Here is a 20,755-nt window from a genome sequence, read left to right on the forward strand (position 1 = left end):
GGAATTCTTGGTTATTGTTTTTAAATGCACATTTATAGAACGGATGAGTACCTGGGAGTAAGTCTGAGTGAGCTCAATGAGGCTTATTCCTGGGTAGACATGCACATGATTGTATTATGAGGTAACATACACCTTTAAAATGCTTGGGCATTTTTTCATTTCAAGTCTTAATGTGGTGCCACAAAGACTGTAATGTCAATGCCAAGCATACCTTTTTGGAGAGGGCACTCCAAATATGGGGTGCCACTGTGGAAAAGAAGGAAAGGAAATGCAGAAAAGCATAGATGGTTATAATTACCTTATTAACAGTGACTATTTACAAGGAACAATAGCTGAAAACACAAACATTTTGGTATTTGTACGTCAACTGGTGTGCTAAACTAAAGTTCCACTGCACCAATTCAATCCACAATGTGATAACATTGAACGCTCTCAGATTGCCATCTGCATTTAAATTTGTTTGTTGAAGGATGACCACCTCAATATTAGTTACAATATGTTTTGGAGTAGTGAAATGTCCCCTGACCAGCATTTCAATCTTCCTGAAGACAATCAAACTGTCATAATAAATTTATTAGTCTTTATTGTGCCATAAAACAATGTGTTTTCTAAGAGTGTGCATGAATCACATGATTTTACACTAGCCTGATTCCTGCCTTATCCTTGTAACTTCTGTTCACCATACATACCTGCTATGTAGCACACAGACAACAAGAAGAGGAATATTTGCTATCTCTTTCTATTGGGTATTGGTGCACAGATACATCTAGACATGTCTACATAGCCACTCTTTTGATTTAGCAAAGTCAAATTTCTCTAGTCTATACAGACAACAAAAATTACTTACTGGTTGGTCTATTTTCTCTGTGCTGGCCACGGAAAATGTGCAAATCGAAGAATAATTTGCTGCTGTGATTTCTTGATCCAGGGTTGTGCTGTAAAAGGCACTAATAACCTTTGTAGTTTCCGTGTAATTCCACCTTTGATTGGCAGCTCCATTTTTACATACTTTATGTTTCTGTGAGAACATAAAATAGGCCATCCTATTTTAAGATTTTTCTTGCATTTTCTCTCTCCAAACTGGTATTTTTTTTAAAGAAAATGTTTTAAAATATTCAGATTTATCTGGTAAGATATATGCCTCCCCCCTCCCCCTCCTCCTCCTTCAGCATCCTGGTTTTTAGCTTTGTTGTACATACAGTTATAATAGCCTTTGCAGAACTTATTCATTGCTAGGTCATTGCCACTAATAATAATAATAAGCATGACATTGGGGAACATCTGCTCCTGACCTCTACAATATAGTTCCCTCCTCTTTCTAGCAGTTTTCTTGGTCAATATATATATGGGTTAGCTGAAATAAAAGAGAACTTTGTTTGCCATTAATGACTACATATAAATTTGGGTGAAGTTCAACGTTTGAAAAGCCTTCTGGACAGGCCAAATTATTGAGACTTCTGCTCCAAGCCATTAAAGCCAGCAGCTGACACTTTTTCCTCCATTTCAACAGCACATTTTGTCACACAAAATGGTTAACACTGGTTTGGGCAAGGTATGTGAATCATGTGATTTCAGCCTGACCTCCTTGCTGCCTTTGCAGTTAACTGCACCCTTTCTGGACAAGGATCACTTGGCCACTGTGACACATGCATTGGTGACCTCATGCCTGGACTATTGCAATATATTCTATGTGGGGCTTTCCTTGCAGATGGTCTTGAGGCTGCAGCTGATGCAGAATGCTGCAGCTCAGGTAATGACTGGTGTTCCTTATCAGATGTATCATGCTAGTGCTGAGGGATCTGCAAGCCACTGAGCCAGTTTTAAGGTTCGGCTGCTTAAATACGAAGCCCTAAATAACTCTGAACCAGGTTACCTGAAAAACTATCTTCTTCCCAGCACAGTAAGGGCACTATGATCACCTAATGAAACCTGGTAAGGTGAAAATTAATGAAACCTGGTAAGGTGAATGGTAAGATAAGATGAAGCTGAGGCTCCAATACTTTGGCCACCTCATGAGAAGAGAAGACTCACTGGAAAAGACCCTGATGTTGGGAAAGATTGAGGGCACTAGGAGAAGGGGATGGCAGAGGATGAGATGGTTGGACAGTGTTCTCAAAGCTACCAACATGAGTCTGACCAAACTGCGGGAGGCAGTGGAAAACAGGAGTGCCTGGCGTGCTCTGGTCCATGGGGTCATGAAGAGTCGGACATGACTAAATGACTAAACAACAACAACAACAAAAGGTGAATGTTACAGAATACCCTCCCTGTTGAAATGCAGAAGACCCCATCAGAGTTGCTATTATGTGAACACACCTGTTTAGGCAAGCATTCCTCCCTTGAACTGAACTTCTGATGTTATTGTTTTAACCATTTCCAAGTGAGTTGATTATTGTTGTTTCATTGTATATTTTAATTAAGAATGTTTTAATGTCATTGTTAATTATAAGTTCATTTTATAGTTGTAAACTACTTAGAAACCACTTTAGCATATACTGTAAGCAGTGTAAAACTATATAAGCACACAAACAGTTTTACCTGAAGGACAACAGGACACCCTTGAATTTCCAGAGGAGTCTTTGGATACCCATTGAGTATGCTGGGCATTGATACCGCTAGCACTAATTGTGGGTCCAGCACAAGATGAAATGTCCTAGGAACAGAAAAGTCAGGTGGAAATCAGAAGACAGTTTTTTTTAAAAAAAATAAAGATTTTTCCTTGCTAAATGTATATCTCACTTTTAGATTCTTCTAAAGATATATTTTTAAGTAATAACATTGAACTGGTTCTACACAAAGCGCTGCACGGACATTTTAATGCCACAGAGTGCAGCGAGTCTTAGGGCTTGCTCACCCTCATCCCCAGAGTGTGACCTAAAGGGACTTCCTATTGTTTCTCCAAAGTTTTGTGACAGTGAGGTGAGAAGGAAAGGGGTAAGAAGAAAAAGTGGGAGGTGACAAGGAAAGGTTTCTTGTAAAGGACTTGGAAGTTTTGTTGAATTTTGCTAAGTAAATAAATTATTAAAAATAATAAATAAGCACCATCCATGTAACATGGTGCTTTACAAAAAGTTGAGATGACAGGTCCTTTTCCCAAAGGGGCTTATAATCTAGAACTTGATGTAAGGGATTCAACAGACAAAGGGAAAGGGTAAAGAAGAAGAAAATATTGGTTTATTGCAGTAACACATACTAAGGCTGAGCTATGCACAAGGGTTCACAGAAAGTGTGCCATATTTAAGACTAAAATGAAGGGTCTTTTGTAAACAAAATTTATAATGTTGGCTATTTTCTTAGCCCCTTGTCTAATATGCTTTCATTTTTGAAAGACCTTCTTAGAAAATGTTAGAACTAGTTGGTGGTTGAGGCCCACAATATCTCACTTAAAGAACAAGTGAAATGGAAAACTAGCCTAGCCTGATTTGAAGTCCCGCTAATAATGCAATTTAATTCTTGTGAAATTCTACCACATTTCTGACAGTGAATGTTCACCTGCTATCCTCTCTCCATATCCAATGCTGATTGATACTGTCACATTTCTTTTCCAACAAAACCACTTCAGCACCAGAATGCAGATCAGAATTCTCCACACCTAAAGCAAGATTTCGAAAGCTACAGTTGATAATCTTCCCATTTCTAAATTCGAACTGTTGATGATGAGTTTTCTGTAAATCTTCAGTCAGTTTAGACTGATGCCTGGAGTAAACAAAAAGACATAGTGCTGCAGAAAAATGCTCTGTAAATATTTCATTGCATGGTAATGGACAAAAAAGAGCAAGGCAAATGGAGTGTGCTGAAACTTTGTTTACTTCTACAACTTGTGCTTTTGACACCTGAATTCAGATATATACCAGAATACAAAGTAAATTGAGCACAGATATTGAGAAACTGGGTAGGTGGAAAGGTGAAAGTGTGGAAAGAGAGATCAACTGAAAGGGAGAGCATAGAGGAGCTTATTGATTAAGCCTCATAAAGAAGTTTTCTAGACACCATACTGGAATAGACTTCACCTTTATCTAAAATGTATTGTGCCTCTCTGTGCTTGCTTGAAACTTTGGAAATAAGACAAACTTAAATACAGTCTCTTCAGTCTGACTTCATTTTCACAGAGAAAAAAACAGAATATAAATGATATGTCATAGTGAGCTGGCAAAGGAATAATGAAGACTTCAAATTAGTTTGTAAAATATTTCAAAATATGTGAAGACATTTTGACTCTTCCTTTTAGACAATTAAAGAGTTTTTTTAATGTGACTTTGCTTTTAACCCAACTTTCTTGTTCCTTTTCTTCTTCCCCTTAAGTTTATATGCAACAAATTTCTTTCTCTTCTGTAGAGTCAGCATTCTTTGGTAACATTTGTATGACTTTCAGAGCGTGAGTACTGGCAAAGCTATTAGGGGACTATGAAATGACTGTTGTGAACCTAAGATTTAAGGGTGCAAATAATGCAACCCGAGTTACCCCCCCCCCCCATCCCAAATTATAAGACGGATGTGATTCCCGTTTCTGCAAATTTCTAATTCCACAAAGTATGAAATAGCATACTTTGCTATACTTTGCTTAGCACAAAGGGTGGATAGCTAGGGATTTTACAGAATGGTGATGGCCCAAAGTGCTAGATTTTGTCCTAAAAACAATTTAGGAAATATAAATATATGACCTGACCTGTACTTTTTATATAACTCTGCATCTTCAAAGAACAGTTCATCTCTATCCTTCTGAAGGCTGCAGTCCTCATCAAAATCATAGAGATTTTGTTGCCAAGCATATTTCATGGGTTTATAAGATGCATCTGCTTTAAGATGAGATTTTGCATGTGAAGTCCTGAAAAAAAAATCAATATGAAATTTGAAGCACTGGTGATTGTCACCACTTTAAATTTCTCATAAAAAGTTAAGTCATTAATTAAAACTAAGGATTATTAAGAGATTAGCATCTGAAACAAGTCAATGGTAGTTAAACTCTGTGCAGAATTGCAGTCTAAATGATTCAAACAGTAGTTTTACATTTCTTAAGATTGTGTACTCAACAATGTTTCCTCATCTAACCTTGCAGTTCATACTACTACAAGACTTTGGGGTTACGTGGGAAGCATATAAACCAACACTTTAATTATTCACTGTGTGGATATTACTTCTATCTTATGGGGAGAAAAAAATGGGGGAGCACCAAAAATAGAGGGAGGGTGGGAGCGAGGAAGAAGACTGCATTCAAAGAGGTGCTAGGACTAGGTAATCCCATGTACAACCAACAAAGGAAGGTATAAACAACAAAGTCTTGAAATGGCTCAAAAATAACACATTTATTATATTACAATCTTTTGTAGACTATAATTCAGCTCATTAGATGCATGAAGAGTTATCCTCAGTTGACAGGCTTATATTACTTGGGCGTAGATGGAGGAATTGGGTTGTAAATAGTGAGGTCAAATGACACTGAAATGCCAGTCTGAGTCATTCAAAATGACAATCTGAGTCATTCAGTTAAGTCAGGGGCCCCCAGACTACGGCCCCGGGCCGGATGCGGCCCAATTGGCCTCCCAATCCGGCCCACAACGACCCCCACCGCGCACTCCCGCCGCCCGCTCTTACGACGTGCAGCACGGCGGCGATCTTCCAAATCGGAAAAAATCGCCGAAAATCCTTTGTGCGCATGCGTATGGGCCTCTCCTGACCCAGAAGAGGTCATTTCCGGTGCACTTCCGGGTCGGGGGAGGTCCATACGCATGCACACAAGCGATTTTCGGCGATTTTCCCCCGACCGTATGTGTGTGCGCATGCGCATGGGCGCGCACTCCCCCGCCCTCCGGTCCACTGCGCGCACACTCCCCTGCCCTCCGGCCCGCCGCGCAGTTGGCAGGGCGGGCACCGGCCCGAAGCCCGGTAAGTCTGGGGACCCCTGAGTTAAGTTATGCAAATTAAATGCAGTGGTCATTCACATTAATACGTAATGCACCTGGAAGTTTCTTTCGGTTATGAAACCTTTCTTCAGACTAGTATCTCTTGTAGACTAGTATCTCTTATAAGAGACAACACAAGAGATACCACTCTAAGAACAGTGCTCCTCAAGAAACATTTCATAGTTTCATGCACTGGATTTAGCAGCTATGTTAGTCACTAGCCGGTGGCTTGGAGGAATCATAACCAGACTTCAGCCATTTTATGAAAAGAACTATTGTTCACAAAGTGCTGAATGTTGCACCCAGCAAGAGTCATGTAACATCCATTTTCCAGAACCTGCACTGCTGCTTATATGTTACCCGGACTTATAAGGCCCTGAATAACTTAGAACTTAAATACTTGAAAGAGTGCCTCTGAAATATCTGCTAGTTTGAGCCTTGCAATGTTGTAAACTCCTGGTTTTATCTAATGTTTAGTGACAAATAGTAACTTTATTTTTTATTGTGGGGGACCCCACCCTCGGCGACCATAACTGGATGAAAGGCAGTCTTTAAATGAGTCAGATAAATAAATAAAATCTTATGAAAAGTTTCATACCCCCATTGACAGAAAATTCCTGGTATGTGCAGCTATGGTAAGATGATTCTTATACCAGAAGTGATGGCTCTTATAAAATACCAACAGTGGTACCTCTGGTTACGAACTTAATTTGTTCCAGAGGTCTGTTCTTAACCTGAAACTGTTCTTAACCTGAGGTACCACTTTAGCTAATGGGGCCTCCTGCTGCTGCCGCATGATTTCTGTTCTAAATTTCTGAGGTAAAGTTCTTAACCCGAGGTACTACTTCCGGGTTAGCGGAGTCTGTAAACTGAAGTCTTTGTAACCCGAGGTATTTGTAACCCGAGGAACTATGTTCTTAGACCTACCTACCGGTAAACAGGTTGTGAAATCTTTATTCAGAATAGAGTGAGATAATTGCTGTTTCCTGGGTCAAGAGAAAAATCCCAAGGGTTCCCAAGATTCCTCTCCCCACCCACCTCACATGAAGGACATAAATATAGGTAAGCAGGCCCGAAGTTTGTATCTACCTGGTTCTTTAAAGATGCTAAACAACTGGAGAGTTCTCAGCCTTTTCAGCAAGAAATACTTTGGGGGGGGGGGGTAAATCAACTGCAGAGGCATCATAAATCAGCTTCATTAGTGCTAGCAACATGATTTGTGTCTGAGTGAATGGGTTACTGCTCTTCTTCCCTTTCCTATGTTAGCTAACAGCTTGCCACAACAAATTGTTTTACTGAGACCTGTGCAGGTTTCCTTACGCTCTTGTTTCACTTCTGCATTCTCAGCAATGCGGCAAGGGAACTGTGGAGAATTGGCAAACACTGAGGGAAAGGTTTTGTCGGTATGTTATATCAATTTACAAATAAGAATGCTTTTTGTGTTATAATATCGTTTGGTCTGTGAATGGTTAACTGAGGTAAAAAAAATTGGTTGGTAGTTTAACTGGGATTTTAAAATACAACTGCATGTGTGGCCTTCAGCTGGTAACCTTCCAAGAAACATATGAAGCTCATATAGAAAGAGGAACTATCTATTGCCTGGTCTATAAAAGCAGTCCATTGCTTTTATACTGGACAGTGCATCCAAACAGAGAAAGAACCTAGGCTATTTCCACTGCTAATAGTGATCCCCTCTATTTAAGGTCTCCTCCTGAAGGTCAAATAGCCCCCAGCTTTCTCTACCTACAAATAGGGTTGAGGATGTTGAGAGACCATTTGCACACAGCTCTAATATCTCTGCTCTTATTTTGTTTGTTCCATCAACACTGCCATTTGAATCAAATTCCATGTTTTGTTTTTTTGCTATCTAGCGCTTCAGCATAGAGGATTTATAGTTCCATAATGTACTTGTAGGCATAATTCTTTTTAGCAGTCAGTAGGTTCCAGTCAAGTCAAGGATGATCAAATCTTTTTTTAAAAAAGCAAATAAAACATAATAAATGGTCCAACATAATATCTGCATGTCTAATGGAAAAGTCAGTAAATTAGAATTACAATTAGAAAATTGAACTGAAGTTCTTTTGAAAGTTCATCAGCATTTTAAGATGAATTTCTCCTCCTACATACATTTTTTGTACGTAATACTGTCTTTTACACACATTTTTGCAAAGCAGTTCTCCACAATATAAGCATTTAAAAAAATTATACATTTTTCATGCATTCTTGTGCACATCACTTGGCTGGAAAACTCTTCAGCAAAATTGGGATAGTGCACATTCTGAGTCACATGTTGATTTGGAAAGTGTGAGTTACAGGTAGGTAGCCGTGTTGGTCTGAGTCGAAGCAAAATAAAAAAATTCCTTCTTCTGAAGAAGTGTGCATGCACACGAAAGCTCATACCAAAATATAAACTTAGTTGGTCTTTAAGGTGCTACTGAAGGAATTTTTTTATTTTGGAAAGTGTGAATTAGTTACGTTCCCCTTTAAATGTAAATCAAATTAAATTTCTCCCTCATCCCTAATGCAAGGCCGTGGAAAAATACCCTTTTACAGAATCCAGTTTTTCTCTCAGGAAGCGAAACATTTGAACCAGCAACAGAAAACTACTTAGGCCAATGCTAAGCACTAAGCTGAAAAATGGTCTCCAAGACTTTCTGCAAACCTTCTCTAAAGAAATATTTACTCTTTCATCTTATGAACTTTGAAATAGAAGACACACAAGCAGAGCTGTCCACTTGCAGTTTATGGGGACTCTTATAAATTGCCACTAAGAACATCTTTTGCAGGTTCAAACACATAACATTTCTCATTAAGCAAGTTATTTGTTTGAGGATAGAGAGGGGTCAGCAAGAAAACTACACAACATAATGGCAGGAGGTAAATGAAATATGAAGTAGGGTAAAGGGTGGACTTTATAGCAGGGGTAGCTAACCTCTTGTCCTCCAGTGATGTTAGACTCCAGCTCCAACAGTCCACATGATAAAAAAAATCAAGGATGGCAAGAGGTATAGTCCAACATCTGCTATATACAAAATTTCATTTTAATTATTGTTTGATTAGTGTATTATTTCCTTTATTTTTTAGGAATTCCACTTATTCTATGAGCTGTTCAATTGATTTTACATGTCTCCTCCACACACAATCGAACATTTTCTTACATGGGAAATACTGTAAGGCACTCTGAGGCGAGGTGAAGTGACTGCCTTGGGTGGCAGGTTCCACAGGGACAGCAGATCCGATAGAAATCTTTATTACCTCCTTGGTCCTGATGTAGATCTAATTCCTAATTTAGAACTAATTTGCAGCCAGTGTAGTCAGGCCGGGATTGAGCAACTTGGCTTCTAAATACTTCACCAGCTGAAGTTTCCGAACTGTCTTCAGAGACAGCTCCATATATAACACATTGCAGTAAAAGGTTACCAGAGCATAGACCTTCCTTGCCAAGATAGGGGAACAGCTGGGCCACCAGCTAAAGAAGGTACTCTGTGCCAAGGCTAGCTGAGCCTCAACTGAGCAATGGATCCAGGAGGAACCCCCCCCCCCCAAGCTGCATACCCGCTCCTTCAGAGGGAATGTAACCCCATCAAGAGCAGGCAACTTCCCATTTATCCAGTCTAGAGAACCACCCACTAACAGTGCCTCAATCTAATCTGGATTGAGTTTCAGTTTATTGGCTCTCATCCAGTTTTACTGAGGCAAAAATTAACAGCTCTTACATGTCTACTTCCTACAACAATTCTAACCTGTCTAAATGAGATTCTGTTAGGGTCCCACAGTATCCTGTTTCAGAGAGTTTAATGACAGCTATTGCCTGAACAAGTGGCCCTGGAGAAATATGCCCTGTAATTGTATTTCTGGAACATTTCCTATGAGTTTTACATGCATGAAGATAGTGCATACGAATACATGAAATATATATTACTATTATTACCCTTTTAGAGCATGAATATTTCCCCACTGATGCCGCAAGCACTGACGTGATTTTAGTATCACCCTACAGGACAGCAGTAACAGGTACTTTATGATTTCTATGATTTATTCCTAATATTGACAGCTTTTCTATATTTCAGAAAACAACAGTGCCACCTATTGCTTGAGTGAGTAAATGCATCTGTTTTTATACTACCAATTTCAAATGGATACTATTTCCGGCTTAAGTCCTCCTTCCTTAGGACTCAGACAATAATTTTTCAGGTTCTTGACAGTGGGAGGGACTCTTTTTAAATTGGATTATGGTGGCCTTCAGTAAACCTTGAATGGATGTTGGTTTATTTTAAAATATGATGCCCTTAAGAATAAGTAGTGAAAATGAGAAGAAATGAACTCCAGATGAAGTTAAGCACTTTTACAGCCCATCAAGCTAGATTCCAATGTATGTGAGTGCATACATGGAATGGGACGGTCCAGCCACTTTCTCCTTGCTGCAGCCCATATGCCCCATATCAAGCTGCTCCTGAGGGTCAGGAAAGCCCCAGGAATGACATGGGATGTGGCATAGATGGCTGCAACTGGGAGGGTAGTAATGACAGACTTCTCCTAATGCAAGCAGGAGCCCCTCTGGATCCAATCTATTGATGTTAAGTCTATTTCCTCTAACTTGAGCACATCAGATTGAGTCCTGCCCTCTGGGGCAGAAGAAAACCAAATCTTTGATCTCTTCTATGCAAAAGCCCTTCGGGCCTCTGAAGAATGATATCACCTCCTCCCATCACAACCTCATATTTTTTTCCCAAACTTAAATATAGCCAGTTCATCCAACCTTTATTCATAGGATGTTTTCCATATCTGTGAAAATCTTTGCTCTCCTCTGAACTGTTCCGGGTTGTGAATAACCTTCTTAAAGTGAAGCGCCCAGAACTGGACATCGAACTTCAAGTGAGGGTCTGACTGGTGTAGACTAAAATAGTTCTATTACTTTTGATGATTTGGAAATTATTTATTGGTTCCAGACTTAGCCTTCCAGAAACAAAAGGCCTTTTCTTTCCACAGACTGATGCTTAGCTGCAGTCTTTCCAAAACCATTGCAGTTTATACCACCACCCGCATTCCATACTTGTGCATTTGGCTGTTTTTCCCCCTTTGAAAAGCAGAACTTTGTGTTTGTCTCTGATTGAACTTCATTATGTTGATTTTGGGTCAGCATCCTATTCCAGCAAAGCTGCAGTGCTACCTTGGGTTACAGACACTTCAGGTTACAGACACTTCAGGTTACAGGTGCCATTAACACAGAAATAGTACCTCGGGTTAAGAACTTTGCTTCAGGATGAGAACAGAAATCGCGCGGCGGCAGCGGGAGGCCCCATTAGCTAAAGTGGTATTTCAGGTTAAGAACAGTTTCAGGTTAAGAACGGACCTCCAGAATGAATTAAGTTCTTAAGCCAAAGTACCACTGTATTCCTATTTCTGAAGTGTTCAACTTATTGTCATTTGCAGATTTGAGAAGGATTTCTTATGCCCTTTTATGTAAGTCACCATACCACTGAAGATAATGTTAACTTTTAAAATATATATATAGTGTTCCCCATTCATCCTAAGCAGGAGAAACAATTAAAATGTCTTCAAATTGTAAGCAGAAAATAATAAGAATATTATTAATTAAATTCATATACTGCCCTCCACCTGAAAAACGCAAAAAACTGAATTGAAATTATCCCTGCAGCCTAACAGCTGCATCCTAAACATTCCACAAATGATTTTTGTTTTTGTTTTGGATTACCTACTTTGTTTTATCATTTAGGATTACTTACAGACATTTATCCACATTGTATTCTACTTTTTCCGTAGCTTCTTCAGCTTCTTTTTCTTGCAGCTCTTCCACAACCTTCTTCTCTTCAAATTCCACTGTAGCTCTTTGAACAGATAGTTTGGCCCCAACAACAATGTCATTCTTGACTTCTAAAGCAAGATCTGGAGAAATTTGTGCAAGAATGCTTGGCTTTAATTAAGTTACAGAAGAGGTTTCTCATTTATGATGAAAATTCTTACAAGGTGAGCTCTAGCATTCATGATTATAGAGGTCCATGAAGACAGATTTCCAGCATAGTCTCTTCAGCCCAGAATGACTAAACACAATGCTTTACCCCCATATGCGCTGCTATTTCTTTTTGCTATTATGCTGCAAACGTGGTTTGAATTCTCCAAACCAATTCAGCATCCTATGCCTGGCATATAGGACAAAGTCACTATGCTCTGCCCTTTGTAATTTTAGTCCCTCCATTCAGAAGCACTAGCTGTCAGAACGGCAAACTGGAACTTTGTCGTTATTTGCTATCATATACAAACTGGACTGAGCCTAAAGGGGGAATTGTTCTACTCTCAGGTACAAAACCCATTGTTTTGGGAACAGTAACATAACAGTAAATAAAAAAAATGTGGTTATGAAATAACCACAGTGGGACTATTCCAGCCACCACCACCTCAACCTTTTGCCAGGGATTGGATTGTGCTGAGCCATATCACCAGCAGAATTCAGAGGAAAGCTTTTCCAAAGGTGGGAGACAGCAGGGCTGAGGCAGTCCCAGATCCGCTGGTTCTCAAGCTGGTCTCACAGCTTGGAGCTGGTGCAGGGATCAGGCCGAATGGTCTGCTCCCCTCCCTACTCAGCTACCAAGAATAGCAGGGTTGAACGCGTGTGACTGGAATGTAATTGAAAATAATAAGATTTTGGAACACAGAAATAAAGAAAATCAGAAAGCCATCAAATCTAGCATGTGGGGGCCCCACTTTAATTAAATTATATAATTTGGTATTTGAATGATTGGTATTAATAATTGTATTATAAATTGGTATTGATATAATGAGGCTATTGGGATGTAATTGAAAACTAATAAAAATTTATCTACAAATTATTTTTATTCCCATATATTAAGTGTACATTTTGCAAAAAATAGCATAGACAGCAATCTGCTCACTTGTTGTGTTTCGCATGGCACAGTAGGCACGAATAGCAGTTATATCAGATGCTAAATTACTAAGCTGGAGACGTTTCTTATGCTGAGTCATAGTCCAGTATGGATTAATCCATTGTTCTCCACAGGAAACATAAATCTGTTCCAAAATAATAATAATAATTGATTGTTATAATAATAATTTATTACGGTATTTGTACCTTATTCATCTGACTGGGCTGCCCCAGACACTCTGGGCGGCCTCCAGCACACACAAAAACATAGTCAAACATTAAACCTTAAAAAGCTTCACCATACAGGGCTGCCTTCAGATATTTCCTAAATGTTACAGAATTACTCATCTCCTTAACATCTGATGGAAAGGCATTCCACAGGTGGGTGCCACTATCAAGAAGGCCCTCTGCTTGGTTCCCTGTAGCTTCATTTCGCGCAGAAGGCCCTCGGTGCTGGATCGCAGTGAGAGTTTGATTTGTTTCATATTCATATAAGAATAACCTAATGCTTAAAAAAAAAGCACAAACCACAAGCTGTAAACCTTGGTTACGGGTTGTGGTTTATCTGGAGCAAGACAAACCATGAGCCTGGGTTTGGATGACAGAAAACCATGACTTAGCTTACAGCAGAAGGAGTTCTTCAACAAAGCAGCCCCAATCTCCTCTCTGAGAAACCCTGCATTTGCACTAAGAGACTGGGTGAGGTCCCGTTGCTCGGTCCCAGCTCCTGTCAACCTAGTAGTTCAAAAGCACACTCAAAAAGTGCAAATAGATAAATACCGGTAGGTACCGTTCCGGCGGGAAGGTAAACGGCGTTTCTGTACGCTGCTCTGGTTTCACCAGAAGCGGCTTAGTCATGCTGGCCACATTACCTGGAAAAACTGTTGGCGGACAAACGTCGGCGCGCTCGGCCTGTAAAGCGAGATGAGCGCTGCAACCCCAGAGTTGTCAGCAACTGGACTGAACTATCAGGGGTCCCTTTACCTTTACCAAAATACTTTGGTACTTTGATTTTATTATTATTTTAAAAAATGGTTTATGAGCCAGATTTGTATTTTAAACATTTTGTAGGCTGTTTTGTGAAATACTTCTTTAAAAAAAATGGAATGTGATTTTTTTAAATAAAATCTCTTTAAAATAAAATTTAAAAATACAACTATTACTATGGAAACTAAACAGCAACCAAAATCAATCAATCAATCAATCATATTGTGAAATTTTCAGCTGAGCTTATGCTTTGAACAAAATTCCAGATATTTCTCAGTTTCTGCATTGGACTTACAATATTACCAGCCAAAACACTCCAGGAGTTCCTATTGCAAATACCTGTGGCTGGAGCATCTGCAGTTAGCAGAGTACAAGGGAAAGCTTCAGGAGAAAACAGTAGCAACAATTTTATACCTTTAGCAAAGTGCAATGCAAATGTAACAAAGAAAAATGGAATTCTGTACAGATCAACAAAGTGTATTTGAGTAAAAATGGCTCATATTTAAATACAAGGTTTTTTTTTTTAAATGAAGCTAAATAATTACGGCCCTCTAAAACCCCACCGTACTTGGCAAGAAAATCCGAGAAATAGATTACATAGAAAATTAGTAATTAATTCTCCGCAGCTTCTTTAAGGTTTATACCCAATGAATATTGCTGAACTTGGGAAGTATAATATGGTTCTTTTATTACATAATAAAATTTAAACAGCAATCTCTAGGATAAAAAGGAAATAGTGACTCAATAAATATTAAAATAAAATGAGCCACACTTTTAGCATTGTCAATAGTTCACTAAAATGGCAAGTAGCTCTTTTGCCTTTAGTGTTGAAATAAATGTCTGTTAAAGAGAAGAAGCGCTTTTTGTTCATCTGGACACATGATTAGATATTATCCCACTTTCTTGCTATGCATGTCCTATTCTAGGGAAAGTAAGGAGGGTATTTTAAGTCCTTCTTATTAACAAACTACATACTGTATACTACCAGCTCACAGGGTGGCTTCCTAAAATTGTTTTTTCATAGAGCTCAGGAGTCGGGATGAACAAATCTGTCAGTTTCTCATTTTTACCATCTTAAATTCAGTTTACATTTCTGCAGCGATTTGCTATTTTTAAAAAGTCCTCATGAAAATCCACCAGTATTTTAATGCGAATTTCTCCTAATTAAACATATTTTATAGGAACAATGCTTTCTGAAGATGTACTAATGGCTCTGATTTCATTTTCTTTTCTTTTTTCCTTACCAGCTGATCTCTCTCCAAGTCTCCCAAAAGACAGATTTCAACCCCCTTTTCAGTGAACAGTCTTCTGGCAGCAAAACGCAAATTCAATGCCATGGTGCACCTTTTTAAATAAGGAAAACATGTATACAGTATATGGCTCTGTTTGCATTAAGTTTTCAACACTTGAAGGGATTGAAGTGGCACATTACAAACAGGGCAACTGTACTCTTCATTAGAAATATCAATTAACCCAGCACTGCTGTAACCTGAAGTGTAGTTTATCCTGTTGATGGCTTAGGAGTCGTAAGTCCAAGCATCACAGGGGAGTATTTATGAAGTAAAGTGAAAATGGTTCCAGGTTTGGAAATAACTAATCCTGTCTACAGGGAGCAATTTCAAGACTGGTGATTCCTCAGCTGTACAGAATGGCAGCACAGCATCTCTGGAGAATGACAAAGACAGTGAGTGCTCTTCCACAGCCACACCAGGCTGATGTAGTTTTACTGGTGAGCACAAGATTCCTCGCTTTATAATTCCTGCTTTTAAAACCCAATGGTTGTGTTTGAGGATGGTATTTTATGGCAAATATTATTACTGTCTAAATTTTGTATGGTTATGTTATTGTGAGCTGCTATGGTCAAAGGGGAAGGCTAATTAACAAATAAAAAAAGAGCAATAATTAGAAACCTGGCAAGCAGAGGGAATGTATAAGGCAAGTGAACAATTTCACAGCAATGAAGGAAAGTTTCAATATGCTTCCTGCCTATTGAAGGGAAGCATGAATGCCTTTCAAGTCCCTTTGCCTACAAAGCACACCTCTTTAAATGTGTCGTGTGCACTGAAAAAGTTATAAGATACTGTTGTTGTTGTTGTTGTTGTTGGCACCCATCTGTCTCTGGAGACAATGAAGGGGTGCACCTTTGGGGTGAAGTCAAATGGTTGGAGAGTTACAAGCCTGGATAGCCTATACAGTTTAGGCTAGTGTTTCCCAACCAGTGTGCCTCCAGATGTTTTGGGACTACAACTCCCATCATCCCTAGCTAGCAAGACCAGTGGTCAGGAATGATGGGAGTTGTAGTCCCAAAACATCTGGAGGCACACTGGCTGGGAAACACTGGTTTAGGCAACTGCATCACTCTCCACTCCTAGCCTTGACATATCAGCAGCCAACCTAGTGACAGATATTGCTAGCCTACAACTCCCATATTCAGGACGTTCCCAAGAGCATCACCAAAATTTTGGAGTGTCCTTCCCTAACAGATCTGGCTGTCACTGACCCTGACAGGTTTCTTAAACCAGTTTAAATGCATCTGTTTATTCAGGCCTTTGGTTACACTAGTTATGAGGTGGGCAGCCTGCTTTTGCTGACCATATTTATTGTTGTATGTGATGTGGTTTGTGAGATACCAGTTTTACTATAGACTATATATTCAATATTGTATTTAATTCCCTTTAGGGTGTGAACCACCTTGGGAGGGCTGCATATTCCTGATATACAGCTATACTAATAAATAAAGAAATCACCAGCCCTGCTGACCTGGAGCCCAACAACATCTAGAGAGCATTGAGCTCGCTATGTGCCTTAGCATACAAGTGTTTACATATCTAAATTGGGGGGGGGGGGAAATAAAGATTGTGATGTGGGTTTACTTACTGTTCCAGAAAATGTTGGAATTCCTTTTGGTGTATTTTCTTTTCCGAATCAGCATCATTATGTGCTTTCGGGAGTCTCTTCACTTTCTGTTTCCTTTCTGGGTCAACATTTCTAGAGGAAATTAAAGCATGTTGTTTGAATGATTTTTATAACAAAAAAAACTTCCAAGAGAGTAAAAAGATCCTGCTTTGTAGTTTGCAGTGCAGGTCTGGAAATAACATGAAATGCAGCTACACAATCTCAGCAGACAAGGCAAATCTGTGCTGTTTCAACTTTTTGATGTTTGCCATCCCTGGTTCCTTTGGGTTCCTTTGGGAAGGAAAGGAAGGATAGGATAGAAATTACACAAACAAACAAACAAACAAACAAACAAAATATTCACTCTTCACTACACATCTTATTCCTGGTGGCATCAATGTTCACAGCCATGACACTAGCCTGGTCATTATAAGACACACTGACGCTACAATGCTACAATTTATTTTCCCTTTCACATGGGGGAAATACACAGCGCCACATACAGTGGTGCTTCGCTAGATGAATTTAATTCGTTCCACGGGTCAATTCGTATAATGAAAAATTCGTCTAGCGAATCCCATAGGAATGCATTGAATTTTTATTTATTTATTTGCCCATAGGAACGCATTAATTGAATTTCAATGCATTCCTATGGGAAACCGCGATTCGCTAGACAAATTTTTCATAAAACGAATTCGTCTTGCAAGGCAACCTCCGCTCGAAAAATCTCTTCGTTAAGCAAAAAATTCGTCTTACAGGGCATTCATCTAGCGAGGCACCACTGTATATACATTTATTTGTACTTCTTAAAGTACCTTAATCCTTCCTAACCTAGTTACAGGTAGGTAGCCGTGTTGGTCTGATGCAGTCAAAACAAAATAAAAAATCCTTCCAGTAGCACCTTAGAGACCAACTAAAGTTTGTCATAGGTATGAGCTTTCGTGTGCATGCACACTTCTTCATATGTGCAACCTACTTCATATGTGTAAATTTTCGTACCTTCAATTCAGGATTGGTTAATTAAAGTGATAGAATACATGAATTTGGATAAAATGACAGCGGCCGTAAGGAATGTAGCAAAGCAGAGAGTACAAAAGGAATGGAAACCAGTGGAAGATCACCTAAAGAAAGAGGGTTTGAATTGTGAATTGGTAGTTTGTCTAATTTAATTTAAGGATTGCTCAAAGAGAAAATAGGGGAAGTAATGGGAGAATAATTACCCACAAAGGGTGGGAAAATAAAGAAGAGGAAGACAGGGAAAATTGAAAATGGTGAGAAACGGTATATCAACAATCGGAAGCTTTTTTAATTTTTAATTTTTTTTCCCTTTTCTTTTTTTTCCTTTTTATTCTTATATGTATATATACATATATCCATCTTTTTCCCCCCTCTTCTTCTTTTTTTTCTTTCTTTTCTTTTCTTTCTTTCTTGCTTCCTTTCCTCTTTTTCTCTTTTCTTCCTCTTTTTCTTTTCTTCTTTTTTGTTGTGGTTCTGTTCTTCAGAGTTTTGGTGTATAATCTGGTGTATATATTATTTGCAGCTATATTTGTGTTTACTTTTTTGTGTTGATTTGGTTGATTATATGGTTTGTATGTATGTAATTTTTTTTAAAAAATAAGAAATAAAGTTTTTTAAAATTTTAAAAAAATTAAAAAAAAATATGTGTAAATTTTCTACATTTTCATAAAGGAAATGTGCAGAAACTACACAAGGTTGAAATGAAATGCCCTCCAAAATTTAGCACCCTATTTGGAGTGGGTGTGGGAAAAACCTTTTAAAATTGGTTTTCCAGGGTTTGCTCACCCCAGTGGCAAACACCATTTCCCCTGCCTTTTTCTATTGTAAAAAATGAAGGTTTATCACTAGCTGTGATAGCAGAGCTAGCAGCAAAAGCAAGAGCCCTTCTTCACAGCTACTAGCTTGGCTGCCATCGCCACCCTTGCTCAGAATGCTCCTGGAATTATTTCACTTGACACAACACCATTCCAGTAACATTTGGGGATGGAAAATTGTGGCACCAATTGGGAAGAACTGCTGCATCTACCACCATGGACCACAGCAAAACAATGTTTCCCGGGTAACAAAAAACTTCACTGACACTTGCTGCCAGAATAGCCATCCTACCACCACCAACTACCACCACCAAAACCATTTGAAAAATGTATGCATAATGATTGCATATACATCTATATCAATAGCTGGAATCCATAGAACCACACAACTCATCCTTCATGGTCAATAGGGCAGCTGTTCTCCATGCCATTTGGCAATCTGCTTTTGAAAAAAAGGAACTTTCAAAACACTTCATGATACAGTGGTACCTTTGGTTACAGACGCTTCGGGTTACAGACGCTTCGGGTTTCAAACTCTGCTAACCAGGAAGTGGTTGCTCCAGGTTAAGAACTTTTCCCCAGGATAAGAACAGAAATCGCGCGCCAGTGGCGCAGTGGCAGCAGGAGGTCCCATGAGCGAAAGCACGCCTCACGTTAAGAACCGTTTCAGGTTAAGAACAGACCTCTGGAAAGAATTCAGTTCTTAACCCGAGGTACCACTGTATGTCATGAAGGTCAGTTGTTGAAAGGAAATACAACAGGGCATGTCTAAAGACACTGAGTATGCCCAAAGGTTTCCTTGGGATTCTACTGTGCTTACATGAAATAAATGTGATATGTATATCACTTTTACATCAAGCTATATGGAATTTATATCCTATGTCCTACACCTTTGAAACAGGGATTGGAACCTACACCATTGGAACAGGGATCAGAAACTCTTTCTGTCCCAATTCTCTCCTTCCAACATGAGATCAAACTGACAAACAGTGGAGAAGTGGCAGCAATAACACCAGCGTTAACCCATAATTGACTGCCACCACACCTACAGTGGGGCTAAGTTCCTAAAGTGTGATTATGGCCTCATTCTGGCATCAGGCACATATCTGTATTAAGCCCAGCTCTTTGTTGCATCAGCCACAGGGATCACAACCCACACCCCAACCCCAACTGTCTTAAATGACCTAAAATGGAAATTCAACAACTTCATAAAAGCTAGTTTGGTTTGAAGAACTTCAGATCTAGAGGAAGAACTTTTTAAAAAGCTGATACCATTCATTAAATTTCTCTGTAAAAAAGATCTGAACAATTTTAAGAACAGCATATTCACATTTTAGATCTGGCAGAGGGAGAACTAATTATGAGATGTATGCGTCAAAGATTTCAATTTCAGGCTTGACTTTACTTTGAAGATTATTTTTTTAACTTTATCATTTTTGCAGGCAGCTCAGTGGACAGCCTATCTGAATGCTACTCATTGTTCAGTGATGTATGAAGTGTATTTAATCAATCTGAAAAAGTAATATTAAACCATTATCAAAAAGTATCAGATGTTCTAAAAACCTTAAAAGAAAGGTCAAAAGGTGACATCTCTGCTAACAATGTGAGAAACGATGTATTTAACTTATTCTTTACATCAAAGCTTTTCACTGCTATTTGAATATTCAAAGTCCTGTTATATAAAATGAACATACAAAATCTGCTCTTTCCAAGCATAATCTTCACTGTTTTCAAGCGGTTTGTCCAAATAGATATAATTTATATTCACAGATATATTCCATCCAACAAATATGGAAGCAGCTTCAAATGAAACCGTGGGAATTATTGTGCAGAAAGGCAAGCTATGTGTCCATAAAAGTTCTTTACAACCTTGTAATCTGCTAGGGACATGATTCTAAATTATTCCTGTAATTTATATACTTCAGCCTATCTCCAGTTGTCTTCCTTCCATTTTTTTACACATTGAAAACAGAAAAATGTGCTAATGTGCTACCATTAGCATGTTACTATTGCAAGACCTACTGGAAGGCACATCCCCATCATTACCACAAGAATTGGATTACCTAGTGCACATCTAGCCTTAATACATGCCAGACATTTAAAACTCATCTTGTCCTCTGCCAAAATGAAAAGTGTAGTTTGCCTAAGGGTGCTAGAAATGGTAACTTTGTAAGGGGCAAACTGCATTTCCCAGGGTTATGAGGGAGGAAAATGTGCTTTAAGTATATGGTGGTCTTAAA

At 38.9% G+C, this 20,755-nt stretch overlaps 1 protein-coding gene across 1 annotated transcript in view; it reads right to left on the reverse strand.

The window, feature by feature from the left end:
- DCDC1 (doublecortin domain containing 1) overlaps positions 1-20,755 on the reverse strand; it is a 236,116-nt gene that overhangs the window by 18,805 nt on the left and 196,556 nt on the right. The window contains exons 22-29 of the mRNA XM_060275323.1: positions 16,666-16,776; positions 15,033-15,132; positions 12,812-12,947; positions 11,648-11,807; positions 4,667-4,825; positions 3,493-3,696; positions 2,539-2,653; positions 848-1,018 (exon numbers count right to left, since the gene is read on the reverse strand). Coding sequence (XP_060131306.1) covers positions 848-1,018; positions 2,539-2,653; positions 3,493-3,696; positions 4,667-4,825; positions 11,648-11,807; positions 12,812-12,947; positions 15,033-15,132; positions 16,666-16,776 — 1,156 coding nt within the window. The remainder of the gene's footprint in view (positions 1-847; positions 1,019-2,538; positions 2,654-3,492; positions 3,697-4,666; positions 4,826-11,647; positions 11,808-12,811; positions 12,948-15,032; positions 15,133-16,665; positions 16,777-20,755) is intronic.

The sequence above is a fragment of the Zootoca vivipara genome, chromosome 1 (genome assembly GCF_963506605.1).
Source record: "Zootoca vivipara chromosome 1, rZooViv1.1, whole genome shotgun sequence".
Taxonomy (NCBI): domain Eukaryota; kingdom Metazoa; phylum Chordata; class Lepidosauria; order Squamata; family Lacertidae; genus Zootoca; species Zootoca vivipara.